Consider the following 19,837-nt stretch of genomic DNA (forward strand, 5'->3'; position numbering starts at 1 on the left):
ATCATTCTGACATAAATCACTTAAATAAATTACTTAAATCAGATCAAACTTTAGATTTTGAAGCATTTCCTCATTTATCGCCTGGTCCCCCATTAAGTTAATATATGAGTCTGGCTATAGTCCAGGGACCTGTTTGCAAAAATATAATATTATGAAAATGAAATTTGAATCCTGCCAGACCGCACTCCTCCCTTAAATCAAACTAGGCAGATACAATCTACCGCATGAGACATGAAAAGAAACCAGGAACAGAAGAGCAGAAAATAGTCCTTTCAACGAAACGAGGGGGAGGAGGGTTGCCGTGAAGAAAAGGTCCACCAGGAGTGGTTCCTGTCATGCACTCGGGCCATGTGGAGTGGGGTGGGGAACCAGGAACAATGAAGACAGTCATACAGTGAGGCAAAACAAGGCCCAGATGTTTCCAATCAATTCCCTGTATGAGATAAGGTTTCATATGAAGCCATAGAGAAACATGCCTGATAAGATTATTTAACATGGAGGACTCTCAGCCTCTCCCCTTCTCTCATCATTTTTGACTGTACGCCCTCTTTCGTCGTCCAGTGTGGAAAGACTGGATGAACAAAACATCTAGGTGAGCCAAGTTCTGGTTCAGGGTGGGGGAGCGTGCACACACACGCACACACACACACACACACACACACACTAGACCAGATGTGTATTTAGGGATGGGCAAATGCAAGGTTAGAATGTGACTGGAGGAAAGGATTTTTTCTCTCTCTCATTGTTCTCAGGTTTGTTGGAGTCACTTGAAGCACTTTTAAACCTTATTTTTGTGAGCATGCGCTGAGCAAGGCTGCTTACTAAACGCACAGTTGAGTTTTCGTGAAAGATTCAGCTCATAGGGTCTGGTTGCACGAGTGGGTGAGGTCTCTCAGGCGCAGTTCATGAGAGTTTGGGGCTGTGATTTGCGGTGATACAGTGAACTGGAGGGCTGCAGAGCTCCTCACAGTGGACAATCAATTACAATGCATAAAATGCCTCCACTGTACGCGCAATCCCGAGCAAGAGTCTCCGCCAACACTCTTCAGCGCTGGCGAAACACGCACTTTTAAAGGGAGTTTACCATAACAGCAGAAAAGATGCCCTTCTGCAAGAGGACCGTAGTCCCTAAAGATGTGTGCAGAAGCGGCGGCAAGAGTCGCGGTGCGATGTTCACGGATCTGGTGGATGTGTGCGGCTTGACTCTGTGCGCGGTGCTCCGGCAGCTGTCGGATTTATCCCGTCAGTCGGTGAGCATCCTGGAGGAGCTGGAGGGAGAGCTCGCCTCCATCTGCTACCGCTCCGGAGCTCTGGAGAATAAACTTATCAGCCTGCAGAAACACATCTCAGCACTGGCCACCAAGCCGCCGCTCAAAAGTAGGAACTTTTCAGTACTCTTGCTGACTTATTGATGTGCGTGGATGACTTGTTTACTCACTCAATTGTCAAGTTGAAGGTCTTCTTAACTGATGTTTACATTCACCATGCAACATAAAACATCTCTTGACTTTGGTTCTTGGGCTGCTGAGCATATTTTGAGGACAACAACGTCTTTACGAATTATATAGATATTGTGTTTAGTCTCTAAATGTAGGCTAGCTGTTTCTCCTCTGGGTGTAATGTAAATTTAGATGGAGGGATGATGATGGTCCAGGGAAGGAGCGACAATGTTCTTTTGTTCACCACATGAACCTTGTCTTTATTTCTACCGACTAAACCAATTGCCAAGTCACCCAATAACAATAACAACCCGTTGTCAAGACATTACCATGGTAAACTGTGGTTTCTGCAAAGTTACAGTTATTGTTTTCCCTAAGTCTCCTAGGGTCAAATTTGACCCCCTCTGAAAAATGAAAAACGATTTAAAATTCCCAAATTAAGGTATAACATGCAGGTTGACAGGTGTTTTTTTGTTTGTTTTTGTGCCAAAGTAGGCTATAGTAGAAATATTAATTTTTAATATTGAATTTTGATGGAGTAACACAATTTGACTAAAAAGAAATGTTGAAGAATTTTGGGACACAAGGTGTCGATTTTCCTGGTTAATTTCTATCACTTTTTGCATTTCATAATATCTCACATATTTGATATCAACCTCTATGTTGTTTCGCTATGAGTTAATGAATATATGTAAATGGACTAATTGCAAAAAAAAATAAAATAATAATAATCAATTCCTTTTATGGCAGTAACAGTTTGTTTCAGTACTAGGCTACAGGTGTTTAGGAAAGTGCTTAAAGTTTTTTTTTTTGTTTTTTTTTGCCATGTAGTGTTTTAGGAGAAAATTCCATCATAGAGAACAATATCGTAATGTGCCATTTTAGAAAATCTCAAGATATTTTTGGGTCATACAAAATTAATTACATGCCAAAAGGTCAAAAGTCATAACTGGTTCTGGAATTCTATAGACCACAGACAGAAAACCTTTTAATAGTTAATTTGATAAAACATTTTAAACAGCTTTTTATTGTATTATTTAGTCTTTCTGTAATTTTGTCCAATTCATTTTTTATGACCATTACCAGTTTTATTGCATCAATAATGATTATGGTGTTTTGGAAACTATGGTTACCATGATAACCGCTCTAGTATCTTTTTGTAGATTCATTTGTGACATGATAGTTTTGACTATTATTACCGCTATAGTGTATCTAGGCCGTGTTGGAGTAGGGGGAAAATGCCGTAAAATTGCAATTGTATGTCACTGGCACAAAAATACTGAACGAACAAGAGATGGCCTTATTGTTTAAACAGAAGAAATCATTGTCATTTGACATCTATTCAATTATTAGGACAATGACCAACACTTTCTCTTCTTAATGAACAGTAAACAAATGCTTTGACCATGCCACAAAGACTGTTTATTACCAACACGTTCACGCTTGGCTTTGTGTTTAACTTTCACATTATAATGTGTTGTTTTTAAATCTTTCCCATTTGCATTGGAGACGCATTTGGCATCTACTCCCCCTGACACCTCCCACATTGCTCTGCGCACCGAAACAGGATAAACCCTGCCAACTTTCACCATCTGAAGATGTGCAGAATATTTCCTCTGTCTTATCCGAGAAAGCCTCTCTGTGTTGTTTAGCTTAACCCTGAGCCCGGCACATTTGGCAGAGTGCTGGAGCCCTTGTTTTCCTCCGTCCTTATCATTTTCCAGTGGCAGACCGCAGTAGAAACAAAGCGTGGAGATTATCCTCCAAGTTCAGGAGGAGATCACTGGTACTGTATTTGTTTAATACTGTAATGGTGAAGCATTAGCAGTTTGAACCTCTGCCATGCTTTGACATGTTGAAGATAAATTATGTGGATCTCTGTATGTAGCGGATTCTTTGGCTGGGAACTCTTCTCCACTGCGGTGTGGGGACAGAGGTCAGGTCCCTCTGGAGACTGCATGATGGGAGCAGGAGTTGAAGGAGCAGACTGGAGGCTTGTTTTTACAGTGACTGAACCAATTGCATTAAAACTGTCAGTTGATTCAGCTCTTCCTGAGTGAGTGTCAGTCAACTCCACTGATTACTGCCTCATTCCTCAGGCATTCACGTGAAAGTCACAAGACCAAGTGTATGCATGTGTGTGTTAAGGCAGAAAACCGAAGGATCAAGTGGATTTAAGGAGTTCTGACCTTTTTTGCCTTTATTTGATAGGACAGTTGTGGACAGACTGGGACTTGAACTTGGGTTTTCTGCTTACAAGGCTATGGCTCCAAACCTTCAAACATTTCTCTCTGATTTTTTATAGTAAAGATGCATGATGAATCGGTAATCGGTCAATATTAGAGATTTTTTTTCATTTATCTGTTTTAGTCGATATAGGATATTTAATTGTGATTGCTCATTTCCCATATTGTCACATTTAGATTACCTTTGCCATCATCTAAATCTTTACTTAAATCTTTAAAAACACTGTCAAATGTAGTCTTTAGCAAATCAGTTAAAATAGTTGATGTCAATTTTCATACTGTACCATATCCACCTTATTTTGAAACGTGGAAGTAAGCTAAAAGTGCAAGACTATAACACTCATTAGTTGCTATAACCAGAAGAATAACAAAGTGTAACAGTAAACGGTGAAACTTATCATTATGATAATGAATAAAATAATATACGCCTGGTTTCACAGACAGGGCTTAGATTAAGCCAGGATTAGGCCTTAGTTCAAGTAGGACACTTAAGTAGGTTTTTTAAACCATATAGGTTTCTCAACCATTTTGAGACAAAACAATGACACTGACATATTTTAAGATGTTTCTGTGCAAGTTGCCTTCAGTAAAAACAGCTCAAGCATGCATTTCAGTCTGGGACTAGCTTAAGCCTTGTCTGTGGAACCGAGCAATAGAATTTTAATATGATAGAAATTTAAAATAACGAATATAGTTATTGGCTTTAGCATGAAAATATTAAATAATAATATTTATTATCTGTGCATCCCTTCTTGCAAGAATTCAGTATCTGTAAGTTGATGATATCATTGTTTGACGAACATTAGTGGACTGTTCTTCCCAAGCGCAACCAATAAGCAATTCGGAAGTTTTCGAAATGTACTCTTACATGAATAAACATTATTTATTCTGAGCTTTATGAGTTTGTCTCCCTTGCTGAAAGTTTAATGTAACTGTGAATGGTAATGTGTAAAGTGTCATGGATCTGGTGCAGATTATGGATGTAAATCTCGAAGTGACTTTCATATTAATGTTTGAGGATTTATACAGAGAGAACATCCCTGACTTTTAGAGGCGAAGTGTGAAGAATGCTCTGAACTGAGTTCGAGCCATTGCTTTTTTTCATTGTCTTTTATAGTCTGCAAGATTAACTGGAATTTTAATAAGGGTGTGTGAGAGAGCAAGAGAGGATAGATGGAATGAGTGAGACGGAAGATCAGAGAAACAGAAGATGGAAGGAGAAAGCGAGTGGGCCAGAGTGCTCATGCTCAAGGAAAGGGTAGTGCAATGCAAAAGAAACTTCAAATTCTCGTATTTTTGGCCTCTTTTGCTCCGTTTGCTCTCTTGGACTTGGCTCCCGAGTTGCCATAGAAATGATCCCATTGCTTAAAATGACTAAAAAACCCTTACAGACCTTTTAATTTAATAAACTTAATCATAGTTACAAGAAGTTGTCATCACCTTGACACCAAAGATAAAACAACAAGCACAAAAGGAATCACTTTGTCTGGAATTAAATGCAACAGTTGCTCAACAAGTCCAAGAGCTTCCACCTCCAGAAACTCAGTCTGTTTCTTTCTACCTTTAATGTGTTCATCGTTTCTGGCTAGCGGCTAAGAGGGATAGACACAGGTATCGACACTGAAGATATCTCGCAGCTGTGACAAACTCAGTGAAGTTGGTTGTGTCTGTCTACCAGATGCCTGCAGACATAACTGGAGAAAAAAAATCAGCTCTAGCACATTCTCTCAAGCCAAGGTTGTGCTGTGCAGACATTTTGTGTGTGTTTTTATGTTGAACATATGTAAGTCACTGCTCGCCTTTCCTGCCCTGGCGTCCCATCTCTAGGCAGTTGTGCAGCTCTTGGCAAGAAAGTGTTTGGCTCTGAGACTAGACCAAAGAGAGAGTGTGTAATACACTACAGTCCGTCCAGCTCTTACAATGACACGATAGTGTTGTAATGTAGCAGAGGTCGACATGCTTTTGGCCCCCTGACACACTAAAACATTACTAAAACAGAACACTTTTGCTTAACTGCTTTTTAAATGTAACAGTGTAGCGTTACAAAATGCGTAGCCTTGTATTGTATTGAATATGCACTTATAGTGTACTTCAAATCTTATATACTTAAAAAAAAAACTTGAATTGGAGATAATAAAATGTTGAAGTAAAATATCTATCATATCATATTAAAATAAACTTAAAGGCCACTTAAGAGACTACACTTTCATGACTATGTTTCAAGTTTTACTTAAAATTTTCATTCACAATGTTTTAATAATCTTTCGTCGTACTTTAAAAAAGGACTGATTTTGATGTGTTGACTAACATATTAAAGCACATGCACAAGTAAACTTGACGCTTGTTCATTTTAATTGTAGTGTGTTATTTGATAGTACATTAAGGCCTGGTTTCACAGACAGGGTTTAGATTAGGCCTTGGTTCAATTAGGACATTGAAGTAGCTTTTATAAACGTGCCTTAGAAAAAACATTACTGGTGTGCATCTTGAGACAAAACAATGAATGACACTGACATATTTTAAGATAGCAAGTTGCTTTCAGAAATATTTAAATATAGTCAAATATATTTTTTTCTGCAACAACAAGTACTCTTTTTAAAAGAATGCTAAATTGTACTTCTGTATCACAAGGGTACAAAGTTTTAGCTGTGCTTTTAGCTCATTACTTAATATTTTACATTTTCATTCTTGACATTAATATGTTTTGAAAAGAGGCTGGAAAATGTCACATACAATGTGTGTATGTGTGTGTGTGAATCCCATTATGTGTTTACTCTGTCTTCTCCTTTAAGATTCCTATCTCGAGAGAAGAGCTACATTTCCTCTGGGTCTTGCACACACACACGCACATACACAAACATATCCCACAGACTTAGACCAGCCACTGACATTTGAAAAGTGTTTGTGTGAAGTTTAGCAGCTGTGTACTGTTGCATCATACTGTAATGTGTTTCATCATTTCCCTCCTCGTCTTTGAGCATGATTAAACCTAACTATTGTGAAAAGCTGTGCAAAAGCAGCTGTTTATGTGAAGGTAGCTGGAGACGCACCAGAAAAATCTATAGCATCTCAAAAACCATCCACACGCAGACTGAAACTATTAGCGACTTGTTACCATGGCAACCAGACAACAGGTCTTCTTTTATGAGTATACTGAGCATTAGCTTTGACTGAAGTGACCTCATGTTACCTCAAAGGGGGAATAATTCTGGGTCATGTTGGACTGTGATAGATCCGTATAGCAGCTGCTATTACTATGGAGACATTTCAGACTGGGATTTGATTGGTGGAGATCTTCCCAAGCAATGCTGATTTACATGTTGTGCACTTTTAGTCTCAGTCTCTGTTCATGGTCTCAGCACCAGGCAGCCAAAGAAAACAAAATCCCTCTGTTTATATTGTATGGACTTCAGCTGACCCACCACTCACAAGCGTAAGATAATGAGAATGAATAAACAGGGCAGTGCTCGAAATGTTACAGTGCCTTTTTTCATAAACCAACTCTAGTTTGTCTGCATCTACACCTGGTACTGTAGTGTTTTATCAGCACACAATGACTTAGCAATGAAAGAATCGATATTTAGTTGGAGAATGGCTCCTTGTCAAGATCAACAAATGGCCTGAGCCTGACAGTGTTGTAATAGGTGAGAAATGATTTCCAGATGTTGGGGAGCAAATAGAGTGGCTTTATAGGAGAGGAAAACATGGAAGAACAAAAAAGACAGAAAATGAATAGAAAAGCTGTAAGATCCATATGATACACATTTGTTTTACTGCTAAACCTTAACAAATTAAATGCAATACTCAGAGAAGTTAAGTAAATTCATTGCCTTATTGTAGCTATAATCTCTCTAACAGTAGTGATTGGGGTATGTCATTGTGGCGATGAGTGAAGACTAAGGACAGTACAACATCCAATCAACCAATCAGATTTGAGGAACAGGTTTACAGTTTATGTCAAGTTTAGGCTTACAAGCAGGATTAGGTGCTTCTACATCAGTGTTATTTCCCACGTCATTTCACACTGATTTTAGGAATAGGCTATGTTATGGTTAGGGTTAGGTTTAGGGGTAGGGGTAGGGTTAGGGTTAGGGTTAGGGTCAGGGTTTTCAGACCGGAATGTTGTTCCAGGATCAACATGTTGATCCAGAAACATGTCTTACTTGGTAAAATCACCGAGACCCGGTTTGGTTAAACAAACAAGTCTATAATCAGAGGTGCACATAACTTTTTTGGTCTGGTTTTTAAGGGAACACCTGGGGATGCTGCTTGGTACTCACATTTTACACGGCACACTTATCCTACAAGCTGCCGTCATCACTTTCCTCCTGACTGCTCTCCTCACTATCTTCTTTTCCCTCGAACATGGAATATGATGATGATTTTATTAACATTAACCCTTTCGCACGTACGATCACACCGGTGTGATCAGTCTAGGCTGGTCCCTGGAGCGTACGATCACACCGGTATGATTAGAACGGTCAGTGCATGACGTGATCATCTGCTAAATTCAAATGTGCTTTCGCGCGTTGGCTGGCGCTGAGCCAGAGACAGGTGCGCTCAGAGCTGTCATATATCACAACTTTTCAGTGTTTTCAACCCCATAATGTTTATTTTAGGTTTCAGACATATAAGTACAAAAAAAAAAATACATTTAGAGTTTGTAAAATACACACTGATGTCAAAGGAACAGGCAATAATAATCCTTTCCATTATAATTACACATTGTGTAAGTAACTTTAAAGTTTACTCTATTCTTCTCCCAGTTCACCAGCCACTTACTTTTATGTATTTCGGGAGAAGAGGATGAATTCACGTGTTGTAAATCCAACAGATCCGATTCTCTGAACTGCGTCTGCGGCACAAACTAAGATGGCGGCGCCCATCGCACATACAGCTCAACTAACGCGATCGTTATAAAGGTGTTTAAACAACAAAACACTTCCACTTGCATATATTTGACAATCGGAATATCAGATATTTCATGCCATATCTAACAAATTTGTGAATATTTTGAATAAAAAAGCAGATCATCATTCATTCAGCTCTGTTGTTGCTGCGGTGTGTCACGTGACAAGCAATGACGCGTCACCATGGAAACCATAAAGTGACACATTCTAAATAACGGTCGCCTTGAAAAACTCACGCTGGGGGGTCAGCCAGAATATTTTAAACTTACGTGTGAAAGGGTTAATGACACAGACAACATCAGGAATATTAGGCTGCTGTCACTTTAAGACCAAATGCACGGACCAAATATACTGACACACATCCGGTTTCTTTCTCAACTGTTCACTTATGACATAACCGAGAGAATCCTTGCAGAGACGGATATTTTGACATAATTTTGTCTGAATGTGTCCGTTAAAGTGCAAGCAAACGCATCTGAGTTTGGCACCTGATTACAATTTTCACAAAATTGCATTACATGTCATTTGAACTACTTTATAATGACCATTAATGTTTGTTTTAGTTAGTTTATGTACTAGCATAGGATTCAGATACACGATTAGCCTGATAGCTTAGCTTATACTTATTTGCACTTACCCTACATGCATCCACAACAATCTTTAATGTAATTATGCAAATGTACAAAATGTTCAGTTATTAAAAAAACTGTTCAATTAAGCTATTTTTATTGTTATGAAACAGTTTATCAAGTGAAACGTGTTTGGTGGATGTAAATAAACTACTTGGGATCACTGATTTCATCATCATTTGAGCCTATGTTTTATTTTAGCACCATGCTTTAGATAACGTACCGCGCAATGAGCAGGACTTCAATTCAATCTCAAACAAGTTTTGCCAGTTGTTGGGAAACTTCTGTCTTATAAAACAAACTTTCAACTCACAAAAATAAGTAAGTTTGTATTTTTGAACCACAGTATTTAATCACTCAATAAGTGATGAGAGCAAAATGTTTTAAATGTGATTGCATTGTTTAAAATACATAGACCATAAGTGTTTACAGTGTGTCATGTTTAATGCTGCACAGTGTGCACGGCTACTGTCGGCTTTTAATTGTACACTGAAGTCTAGGATATACATAATTTCACACTTGTCAAATTTGAAAGTGGATTTGCACTGCTTTCACCCCCTGGGGTGTTACCACTGCTCTGAAGCCAAAAGGGTACAATGTGAATTACATTAACCCATAACAATTTCAATTATTAAAGCCCATAATTGTATTCATAAAACTATAGTCTTCTTAGTTTTATTTTCTTGTGAGTTGTTCCAAATATCTCAGCACTGTACAGGCAGGTTCAGCAGTGTGTTCTGGAGAGAGAAAGGTGTCAGAGTGCAATAAGAGAACAGGCAGTACCAACGCTGAGGCTCACACTGAGTTTTAATTCTGGTGACATAATGAGGACCGTATGTGTGAACGCACCCCTGTGCTGTGCAGCGCTACAGGCCTCGTGCTCCACCCAGTCCGCGCACACACACACACACACACACACACACACACACACACACACACACACACACACACACACACACACACACACACCTGCCTGGTCGCACTGTGTGAACATTTCAAGGATTATGTCTTTTGATTATAAACTCATCACAGCATGATAGTAACCGAGCCATCTGATGAATGCTTTAAAGTGACTGCACGGAGAGTGCAATGATTTTGTTTAGTGGTTTTTATTCTACATCTCTATCCAAATCACCAAACCCACATTCCTCTGGTGGGTCCAGCATGTTTCTTGTAAACGGGTTCCACTGGCCACTAATTTCCAGTCTTTGGAGCACTTCCGACCACAACACAAACACAGGGAACAGAGGCGGATGCCATCACATCACTCAGGATGTCAAATTCTGCTGTGAATTTAGCGTGAAAGACAGAAGCTTGCTCTTTCCTTCAGCCAGACACCATGAAGTGTAAAAAATTGTATATTACTGCCAGTGTAGCGATGAATTCAGATGACAGGCAGTGCCTCGGTATAAAATACTGTATATGATTTTATATTTCCTACTCGGTTACTGTCCTAAACTTATGGAAGGGTAAATCAGCTTTGATTTGTTGCATGATTTATGATTCTTACTCATTTGGTTAATCAAGATAATCTTCACAAATGAACACAACTTTTATGATTTTTGAAGCCTAAACACAATCGACAGAAGTAAAAAGCAGAATAGACTAATTACACCAGTCACATGACTTAAATGTCAACACCATTAATCTTCTGAAAACGAGAAAAATATACAAGCTGGAAAATTTGAGTTATAATAGTTAGCATGAGCAGGATTATAATAACAACAAGGATGTAAAAGCGGACTCGTGAGTAGATGATTTCACCAGTTCAGTGTGATGATGTTTAACTTTTGTAGTCCTATTTAGTCACTTGTTAGCAAACACCTTTTTCAAGACATGTAAAAGCTTAAAAAAGTCATAGGGTTTACTGATGTCTTTTATGTCATAAAGTAAAACATGAAAATATCTTAAGCTTGTGCTTGCCACAGAACATTTTTCAGGATTTTAACCAAAAACTCACTCAAAAAATACTCACTAATTTTCTAGCTTTCCTGCAGCACTTTTTATCTGTTGATGTCCTGTTGAAATTTAATTAGTGGACTCCAATTGCGCTTTTTCCAGTTGTCTAACGTGCACATGATGGTTCATGTTTCTGCATGTGAACAGATGATTCAGATCAGTGATTTTCTACTGGTGGGTCACAACGAAAAAGAATGAGCTCTGCTCTGATAGAGAAAAAAAATGCTAAATGGAAATAATTAAATGCTACTTACTATATAATTATGCATAGTTTAAATAGCAAATCAATAGCTTTTAAAATGGGGGAGATCATCTTCATGTTGTTGTTAATATCAAAGGTTGTGCGTCCAATCAATCTCAAAGTAAAAAAATGTCTGTCACATGATGGAAGTAGTCGAATTAGGCAGCTGCCAGTTTGGACATAATGTGTGATATTAACAAACTATGAATAAACTATGCAAGGTAAAAGGAAAAAAATGTTTGCCACTGTATTGCATCACTATTTGATGTCCAATGTAAAATCTTTCCTGAAACAAAACCATTTGAGAACCACTTATATAGATCAGCACATGATGTGAGAACAGCAGGTGTTTCATAGCGGTGATACAGTGTGAATGTGCTGTTTGCTTATTTTAAGTGTGTGTGTGTGTGTGTGTGTGTGTGTGTGTGTGTGTGTGTGTGTGTGTGTGTGTGTGTGTGTGTGTGTGTGTGTGTGTGTGTGTGTGTGAGCACTGATTTGAGGCTGACGCCGCAGAATGTGCTGCAGTGAGGATGGAAAGCCACCGAACTGATGAGAGAGAGCGAAAGGGAGAAAGTGTGAAAGGAAATGCAGCTGCATCCTCTCGTCCTGACTCACTGTGAACTCCTGTGTTAGGTGTGTGTGTGTGTGTGTGTGTGTGTGTATGACGCCGTCCATGAGGGAAAACGCACATTCCTGACTTGTCATTTATTCAGCACAGACAACTTTACAGAGCATCAGTGGGCAGGGTGTGTGTGTTATCGGACTCTACAGTGATGCGTTGGAGGAGGCGGAGGTCTCCGGGACAGGGCAGGCAGGGGGAGACAAGGGGAACGGAGGCACCGTTCACCATGCCCTTCTTCAGAGGTAACAAAGCTATTAGTGTGCTCATCTATGCAGTGTTAGGTGATGCTGTGTGATATCTGAAGGCACTTTGCATGATTTGTAATGTTCGGTGCATTGCTGTGTGTTTGTATGTGTATGTGTTGTAGTTTAAAGTGCTGTTTACTGATGTGCTGCAGTCTCAGGTAAGCATTCATCATGCAATCTATTCCATCACACACATTGATCGGCTTGCTCAGTGTTTACACACACACAGTTTACTATTCAGCCAACTCATTAGCTGTAAAATAAAAGTTAAAGTATATTACATTTTTATATTATATGTGACCCTGAACCACAAAACCAGTCACATGGGTCAATTTTTTGAAATTGAGATTTGTACATCATCTGAAAGCTGAATAAATACGCTTTCCATTGATGTATGGTTTGTTAGGATAGAATATTTGGCCGAGATACAGCTGTTTGAAAATCTGGAATCTGAGGGTGCAAGAAAATCTAAACATTGAGAAAATCGCCTTTAAAGTTGTCCATTTATGTTCGCGATTGTGCAGCATTCACTCACAAAAATAAATGTTTTATATATTTACGGTAGGACATTTACAAAATATCTTCATGGAACATGATCTTTACTTATTATCCTAATAATTTTTGGCATAAAAGAAAAATCTATAATTTTGACCCATACAATGTATTGTTGGCTATTGCCACAAATATACCCGTGCGACTTGTGACTGGTTTTGTGATCTAGGGTCACATATTATAATGTTATATATTACTGTATATTATTTAATATTTTAATTTAGTTTCATATTTTTTATTTAATTACATAATAATAATAAACTTATTCTTTATGAAGCTATATTTACTTGTAATGTTTATTGTAATCAGTTATTCAATTAATTTATATAATTGATTGATATAGCTTTTTTACAATTCTGAGAAGTTTCACATATATTGAAAATGTTGTCAGTGATGCAGTAAGGCCAATAAATGTTTTAATTGCACATTTGATAAGACATTATCAAGCGTGGAATGGTGGTGATTTTCTGGCGTCTTTCCTCCATCTCTTAGATATGTTAACTAGCGAATGAGAGCTGGTATATTGGCCTCACGACTGCACTATCTGTCTACTGTTTATCAACCAGCCAGGCCTCAGATTTCTGCTCACTGACTCAACATCTGCAATTCTTTTCATACTTGCTTTGTGGGCTAAAACAGATAGAAAGCAGCAGAATAAAGCAGAGCATTGAGCTGTACCCTCTGGGCATGGGACATGGAGACCTTCAGCTCCAATCATCATATGACACGATCAGATGGGAGTATTGCAGCCCAAACTGAATTTTTAGTTTTTCATGCAGTAATTCAGTAATGGATGTGGGTATTTATCTTTGGTGCGTTTAAGCCATTTGCGAGTGAGTACATTTGTTTGGTCTGTGTGTTTAAGCCTCAATAGGCCCGAGAAACGTGTTTTGATCAGTTTAGATGTTTGTGTTTTCTTTATAGGCACTGAGAGACGATTTTGAGAACAGGATGTTTTTGGCTCTCTGGGTGAGATTCTTGCATTTCATTTGATCCATATTTCATGAAATGGGTTTCTCAAAGTCTTCTGATTGCGGTCCAGGCAACGGCTCCAGAATGTTGAAGAGCTGAGATGCTCTTTCATTCTCCCTGTTTGTGTTGCTGGACGAGATTAAAAGAGAACACTAACTCTGGTTAGTGCTGTATTTTTTTATTATTAACTCAAAACAGACGGTTTCGTAATTGGTGGTTTCTGCAGAGACTGTTGTTATTCATTGATTGGATGTTTTTAATGGAATTTAGCTGCCAGGTTTCATTAGAAGTTATAGGTCATTACCTATGGTCATTACCAATTGTGATTTGGATTCTTGATCACATAACAACAACTGGCTCACTCACTACTACGTTTTTATAGTTTATATGAGTACCCATGGACCACAATAGAGAGCAAACAGATGTACACTACTGTTTAAAAAAAAAAAAAGATTACATTTAGCAAGGATCTATTAAATTAATCCGAAGTGACAGTAAAGACATTTTGAAAAAAACCTTTCAAATAAAGGCTGTTCTTTTGAACTCTTAATCAAAGAATACTAGTATAATAGTATCATGGTTTCCACAAAAGTATTAAGCAGCACAACTGTTTTCAACATTGATAATAATAAGACATTTTTATTGAGCAGCAAATCAGCATATTAGAATGATTTCTGAAGGATCATGTGACACTGAAGACTGGAGTAATGATGCTGAAAGTTCAGCTTGGCCATCACAGGAATAGAAAAATAAAATAGAATATTTAAATTTAAATAATCTTTCACAATATTACTGTTTTTACTGTATTTTCATTTTAAATAAATGAAGCCTTGGTAATGGTATAAGCATAAAAGACATTAAACAAACAAATCTTACAGACCCCAACATTTTTAACAGTAGTGCATGTCAATACATTCAAAATGTCTTTCAAGTGAATATTTGATTAAACATCACTCTGCATTTTTGTCATATTCAAGTAAACCAGCCAGGCTTTGGCTGCACTGAATTTTGCAGGAAAGTAGGTTATGTAGCTCTGTGACCATTTCTTTACTCAGTTTAAGTCTTCATAAACACTGAGGTCTGGCCAGATCTGTGGTAATGCTTTGAAAGAATTTTACAGAGAATAACAGTGTTTTGAATCTCTAAATGTTTCTGGTAGTATTTAAATGAGTGAGGTAACTATGGATGGCTTGGAATTAGATTATATATGCGGTCCAGGAATTGCGGTTGTTCAACTTCTTGAATTCCTCATGTTGTGCTACGGTAACATAAGTTACTTTAGCCCTCCTGACTAATGGCATTAGCTCATATTTGGCAGATGCAACTCAGCGCTAACCCCAGCGTTTGTTGTTGTCATCTTTGTTTATTTTTAGAGGTAACCGCTGAGAGTTCTGCTGCCTTACTGCCATGCTACGACATTCACGGGCATGCTGGGATAGCTAAATCCCCAGGCCTGCTGACAAGACTCAATAGTATGTGCCCAGTGTGGGTCTTATAGCAGATTTGTGGATTCTTTTAGCGTGATTAATATTTAGATAAGAAAAAAGCATCCTGACAGGAAGGCAGATCTGAAAACACGTCTACAGGGAGTCTGAATCATCTGCTCTTAGTTGGAAGTTTGGTCGTTCTCTCTCCATGGAAACAGACAGAATGACTTTCAGAAAGTCAGTAGGATGGTCGCCTGATGTGAAATCACCTGGTGTGAAAAAGTTTCAGTAACCGCATTACATGCATGATGTCTCCATGTTGTCTACATTAAGGAACGTCAAGAGCCAAGTTGTGAACTGATGCTCAACACTCATGCTTGTAATTACATCATCTTCCACTTTAAGCTCCGCCACCCTTCCCTTTCCCCTCCATTCGCTATGATGTCATCCTCTCCATTTTGTTTTCATTGGTTTTACATTCCTCAGTGAGTTAGGACTGATCAAGTATCTGGATGAATAAGTGTGCAGATGGCGTGCTTATGTTTTACTGTATTATAGTGCTGATGTGGAAACGCCTCTATAACTTACGGGGTGGGGGTGGGGGGGTGGGAGCGAAGGTATAGAACGCGAGTCAAGAAACGGTGCTGACGGCCTGGCCCCACTTTCCAGGCAGGAAATGAGCACCGTGTGGATTGTGCAAGTCGTGTGTCTTTTTGCACGTGTGTTTGTGAGGCTCCAAGGCGCAAGAGGTGCATGGGCGTCCCCCGACGGCTCGTAATGCTCAGCAGATGTTTTCCACCTTCCATGTTCGTATTAATCCAGTCATGTGAACAACAAAGAAGCAATCTTTTCTAATACAGCTCTCTCTTTTCCAGCACAAAACAACCCCTTGCTCCATTCTCACAGCGTTGATAGTTATCTCAGCTAGGCGGCCATTCCAGAGCAATAGCGTTCTCTCCATATTTCTCTCGCTCCCTCTTATTTCCCTATGTGTCTGCACTCCATTGTTCCATTATCTCAAATATAAGCCTGTTCCAGCTATCGAATTGTTGCTGAAGTTTGCCCAGTGGTAAATAACCCCTTTAGAGCAGCTGAAGTCCTCACTATCAATATGGTCTGCAGTGAATTACAGGTATTTATTTTTTATAACAAGTCCATCAAGTTTGCTTTGTTTACATTCTCCAAGAGAGTTGAGGCAGAGGGGCACCGAATCGCTGTTTCCGTATCGCCTTTTCGTTATATACTGTTCCAAGATGAGTTTTGTTTATTTTGGGGAGATTTTCAGGGTTAAGAGGAGAGAGTTGACCACCCAGTGCAAGGAGACTATGGAAAAGTTTTGTCCATACACTAGAGGGTTTAGATCGATTCGGACGCGTGTCATTCTCTTTACGCTGTTCATTCTTTGAAATGTTTTCGTCTTTGTGAGGGAATGAATTCATAACCTAAGGTTTTTTTTTTTTTGGGCCTCAATACGTGCCTTTCATTCCGCTCATCCTCTGAGTGTGAATCTTCTTGCTGGCTGCTTGTCCTGGCACACGCAGACTCATCTTGGATGCTGCAGGCCCACATTAGGAGCTTTTCCCTGACCACACACACCTCCCAATGGTGCAGTGAGGCCGCGGCCCTATTCTTGCTGGATAACCCAACTCAGCTTGTTAGATCACTGAAAATATCTTTTCACTGCTGCAGGGGAACAGTGGAATCACTCAGTGCAAGTGAGTCAGTCATATTGATAAAGCACAATGAAATGTTTATTCGCTGTTCTTTTCAGGTGATGTATCGGCTGTGGCATGTGCATTTGGCTGCCTTTATTTCATAAAAAAAAAAAAAAAAAACAGTTAAAACAATAATATTTTTTACATTTTATTACAAATTAAAATAACTTTGAAATAATTTAATGCTTTTTAAAATTGTATTTATTCCTGTGAATGCAAAGATTAATTTTCACCAGCTATTAGTCTTTAGTTTCACATGAAATCATTCTAATATGTTGATTTGGTGCTCATTTCTTATCGATACATCCATGAGACATTTTTTTAATAGAAAGTTCTTTAAATCTAAATATTTTGTAACATTATAAATTTCTTAACTGTCACTTTTGATTAATTTAATGCATCCTTGCTGAATGAAACTATTTATAATTTTTTTTTTTTTATATCCATCTTATTGACTCCCAAACTTTTGACTGGTAATGGTTGTTAGAGCTCATGGTAGACCAGGAAGATACTAGTTAAAAACCTTGCAGATAATTTGTTTAAAGTTACACTGACTCTGAGTGTGAAATGAGTGTTGTGTTTATATTTGTGTCACTCTTCTTGCATGTGTGCAATGTTGCCGTCTCAATTATATCCTTATTGTGGAATCTCTGACTCACACACACAGATCAGTGTTAGATTCAATGGTGGTGACAGAGGGTTATGTGAGTGGGTGTGTGGGAAGGAAAGGCCTTTTTCAATATGCCTTCTGGCTGGTTTAAGGGACAGACACACACACACACACACACACACACACACACACACACACACACACACACACACACACACTCGATACTGATTATGTTATGATACTAAACACTTCACTCGGACCTATAGCTAATGGAGCACACGATGAGTGATGCTCTAAAGACCTTATTGTGTGTGTGTGTGTGTGTGTGTGTGTGTGTGTGTGTGTGTGTGTGTGTTTGGACCCATGAGGAATGTGTGTGTGTGTGTGTGTGTGTGTGTGTGTGTGTGTGTGTGTGTGTGTGTTTGGACCCATGAGGGTATTATATGTATTACATGAGTGCTGTTGCTCTGTAATTTAACTTTTGCAGTGAGTGTTTCACAGCACAACAAGCAATGGACTAACTGGTTTAGGTAAATACTGGAGAACCTCCAGTGGAATGTAACCTATCATCTTAAATTCTCCAGAAACCATCTCACTAAGTGCGCGCCACAGCTCAATCTTGATCTGCACTCACACACACACAATTGCATTCACAAACTGTTGACTTTTCTCTATATTGATAAATGGATAGATCACATTTTCCACAATATATGTTTCCAAAATATGTTTAGCGAATAAATTAGTAAATATTGTGTAAATTAATATAAAATTATATTAAATGGATAGCTCAACCAAAACTGAAAATTCTGTCATGACATTCTTTCTTATGCAAGCATAAAAAAAATGTTGGAAAGCAAACAACATTGGAATCCTTCACTGATTTCTCTTGTCTTCTTTTATGTTCCACAGAATAAAGGAAGTCGTACGGGTTTGGAACGACATGAGGGCGAGTAAATAATGACAGAATTTTCATTTTTGAGGGAACTAGCACTACTGAAAATGCTTATTTTGCATTTCGTTTTTTCATTTTTTAATACAAACATTTGACCTATAAATAGAACAGCGGTTCTCCACCTTTTCGAATCCAAGTCCCCCTAGTGTCCACAACTATATTCAAAGACCCCCTCTCGGCCTTCTTGTTTTAATTTAGAGAAATTAGGAGTGTCCATAGGTTAAGTAACTAAAATAATTATAATAAAAATATTTTCAGAAGTTTGGGGGTATATTCAAATAAGAAATACCTTGATTTACAGTTGTTTTAGCTTATTTTAATGCTAGTTTTGTCTTATTTCAAAACATTTTAAATCATTTTGAGTCATTTGGATGTTCTCTGAAGCCCCTAGTGAGCCACGGTCCCCCGTTTGAGAACCACTGATCTAGAAGCAGTTTGACTCAGTCCTGCTCAGACACTCTAAGTAATTACAATCACATGCCTCTGTGAATTCTCAAAAACAGCTTTGCACTTGAGCAAGTCCAAATCAATAAAATCACTATTTCTATGGGTTAGAATGAGACCAAATTTAACAAATAAAAAAGCATGAGAAATAAAATATCATTCTGAAGGGCTGAGAAAGTATTAATCAGTGGGTTTGCTCATCTGGTTCTGGTTGGGGGGAAAAAGGGAGGTTGGGAGACGGATATAGGAGGAGGGAGAGTGTTTGACAGACTTAATTGAGTTTATAGGCAGTTGAGATGGAGATAGTGGCATCTTTATACACTGGAGAACAGATCAGCCCAGTGCTTAACTGAAAGACAGGCCAGCTGGAAGCCTATGCACAGCTCAGTCAAAGAGTCACACCACCTCTGTGTGTGTGGAGGAGGCCTAACTCCTCCTCCTCCTCCTCTCTCTCTCCAAACTTGTGTGTCCTATGCAATACGGTATGTGTATGTGTGTGCAGGCCTTAGTTTCTATATGTGTTTGGCTTACTATTGGGTTGTTGTTTAGCTGCATCTTTTGATCCTTGTGAACAGGTTAGTCCATTTGCTTGCATATTTGACGTGTACATTTATGTGTGTGTGTGTGTGTGGTTGTGTATTCCTGCTCTTTTTGTATCTGCAGTATATAGACTCATTCCGTGTTGCAGCTCTGATTTGCTGTGCTGAAAGCAGTATGCAGACAGAAATGCACACACTTGTGCGTTATTTAAGATTATGTGAGGTGTTATATTGCTAATCCAGCATGAGTTCATTGATTTTAAGGCTGATTTGTGAGGTGTTGCATGAGTGATGGATTAATCACTGTTTATTAACTGTCTTTGGTTTGTTGTTTC

The 19,837-nt window shown here is 38.6% G+C and overlaps 1 protein-coding gene across 4 annotated transcripts in view; it reads left to right on the forward strand.

Moving 5' to 3' along the window:
* Window positions 1-746: 746 nt before the first annotated feature.
* nhsl2 (NHS-like 2) overlaps window positions 747-19,837 on the forward strand; it is a 65,793-nt gene continuing 46,702 nt past the window's right edge. For 2 of the 4 annotated variants that reach the window (XM_084404105.1, XM_084404106.1), the window contains exon 1: window positions 747-1,377. In XM_084404105.1, the coding sequence (XP_084260231.1) occupies window positions 1,101-1,377 (277 nt within the window). In that variant the 5' untranslated portion in view covers window positions 747-1,100. Of the gene's footprint in view, window positions 1,378-11,974; window positions 12,289-19,837 lie in introns of those variants that run through there. The other 2 variants (XM_084404109.1, XM_084404107.1) reach the window with 2 other exon arrangements.

Source organism: Rutilus rutilus (assembly GCF_951802725.1).
Source record: "Rutilus rutilus genome assembly, chromosome: 3".
Classification (NCBI taxonomy): Eukaryota; Metazoa; Chordata; class Actinopteri; order Cypriniformes; family Leuciscidae; genus Rutilus; species Rutilus rutilus.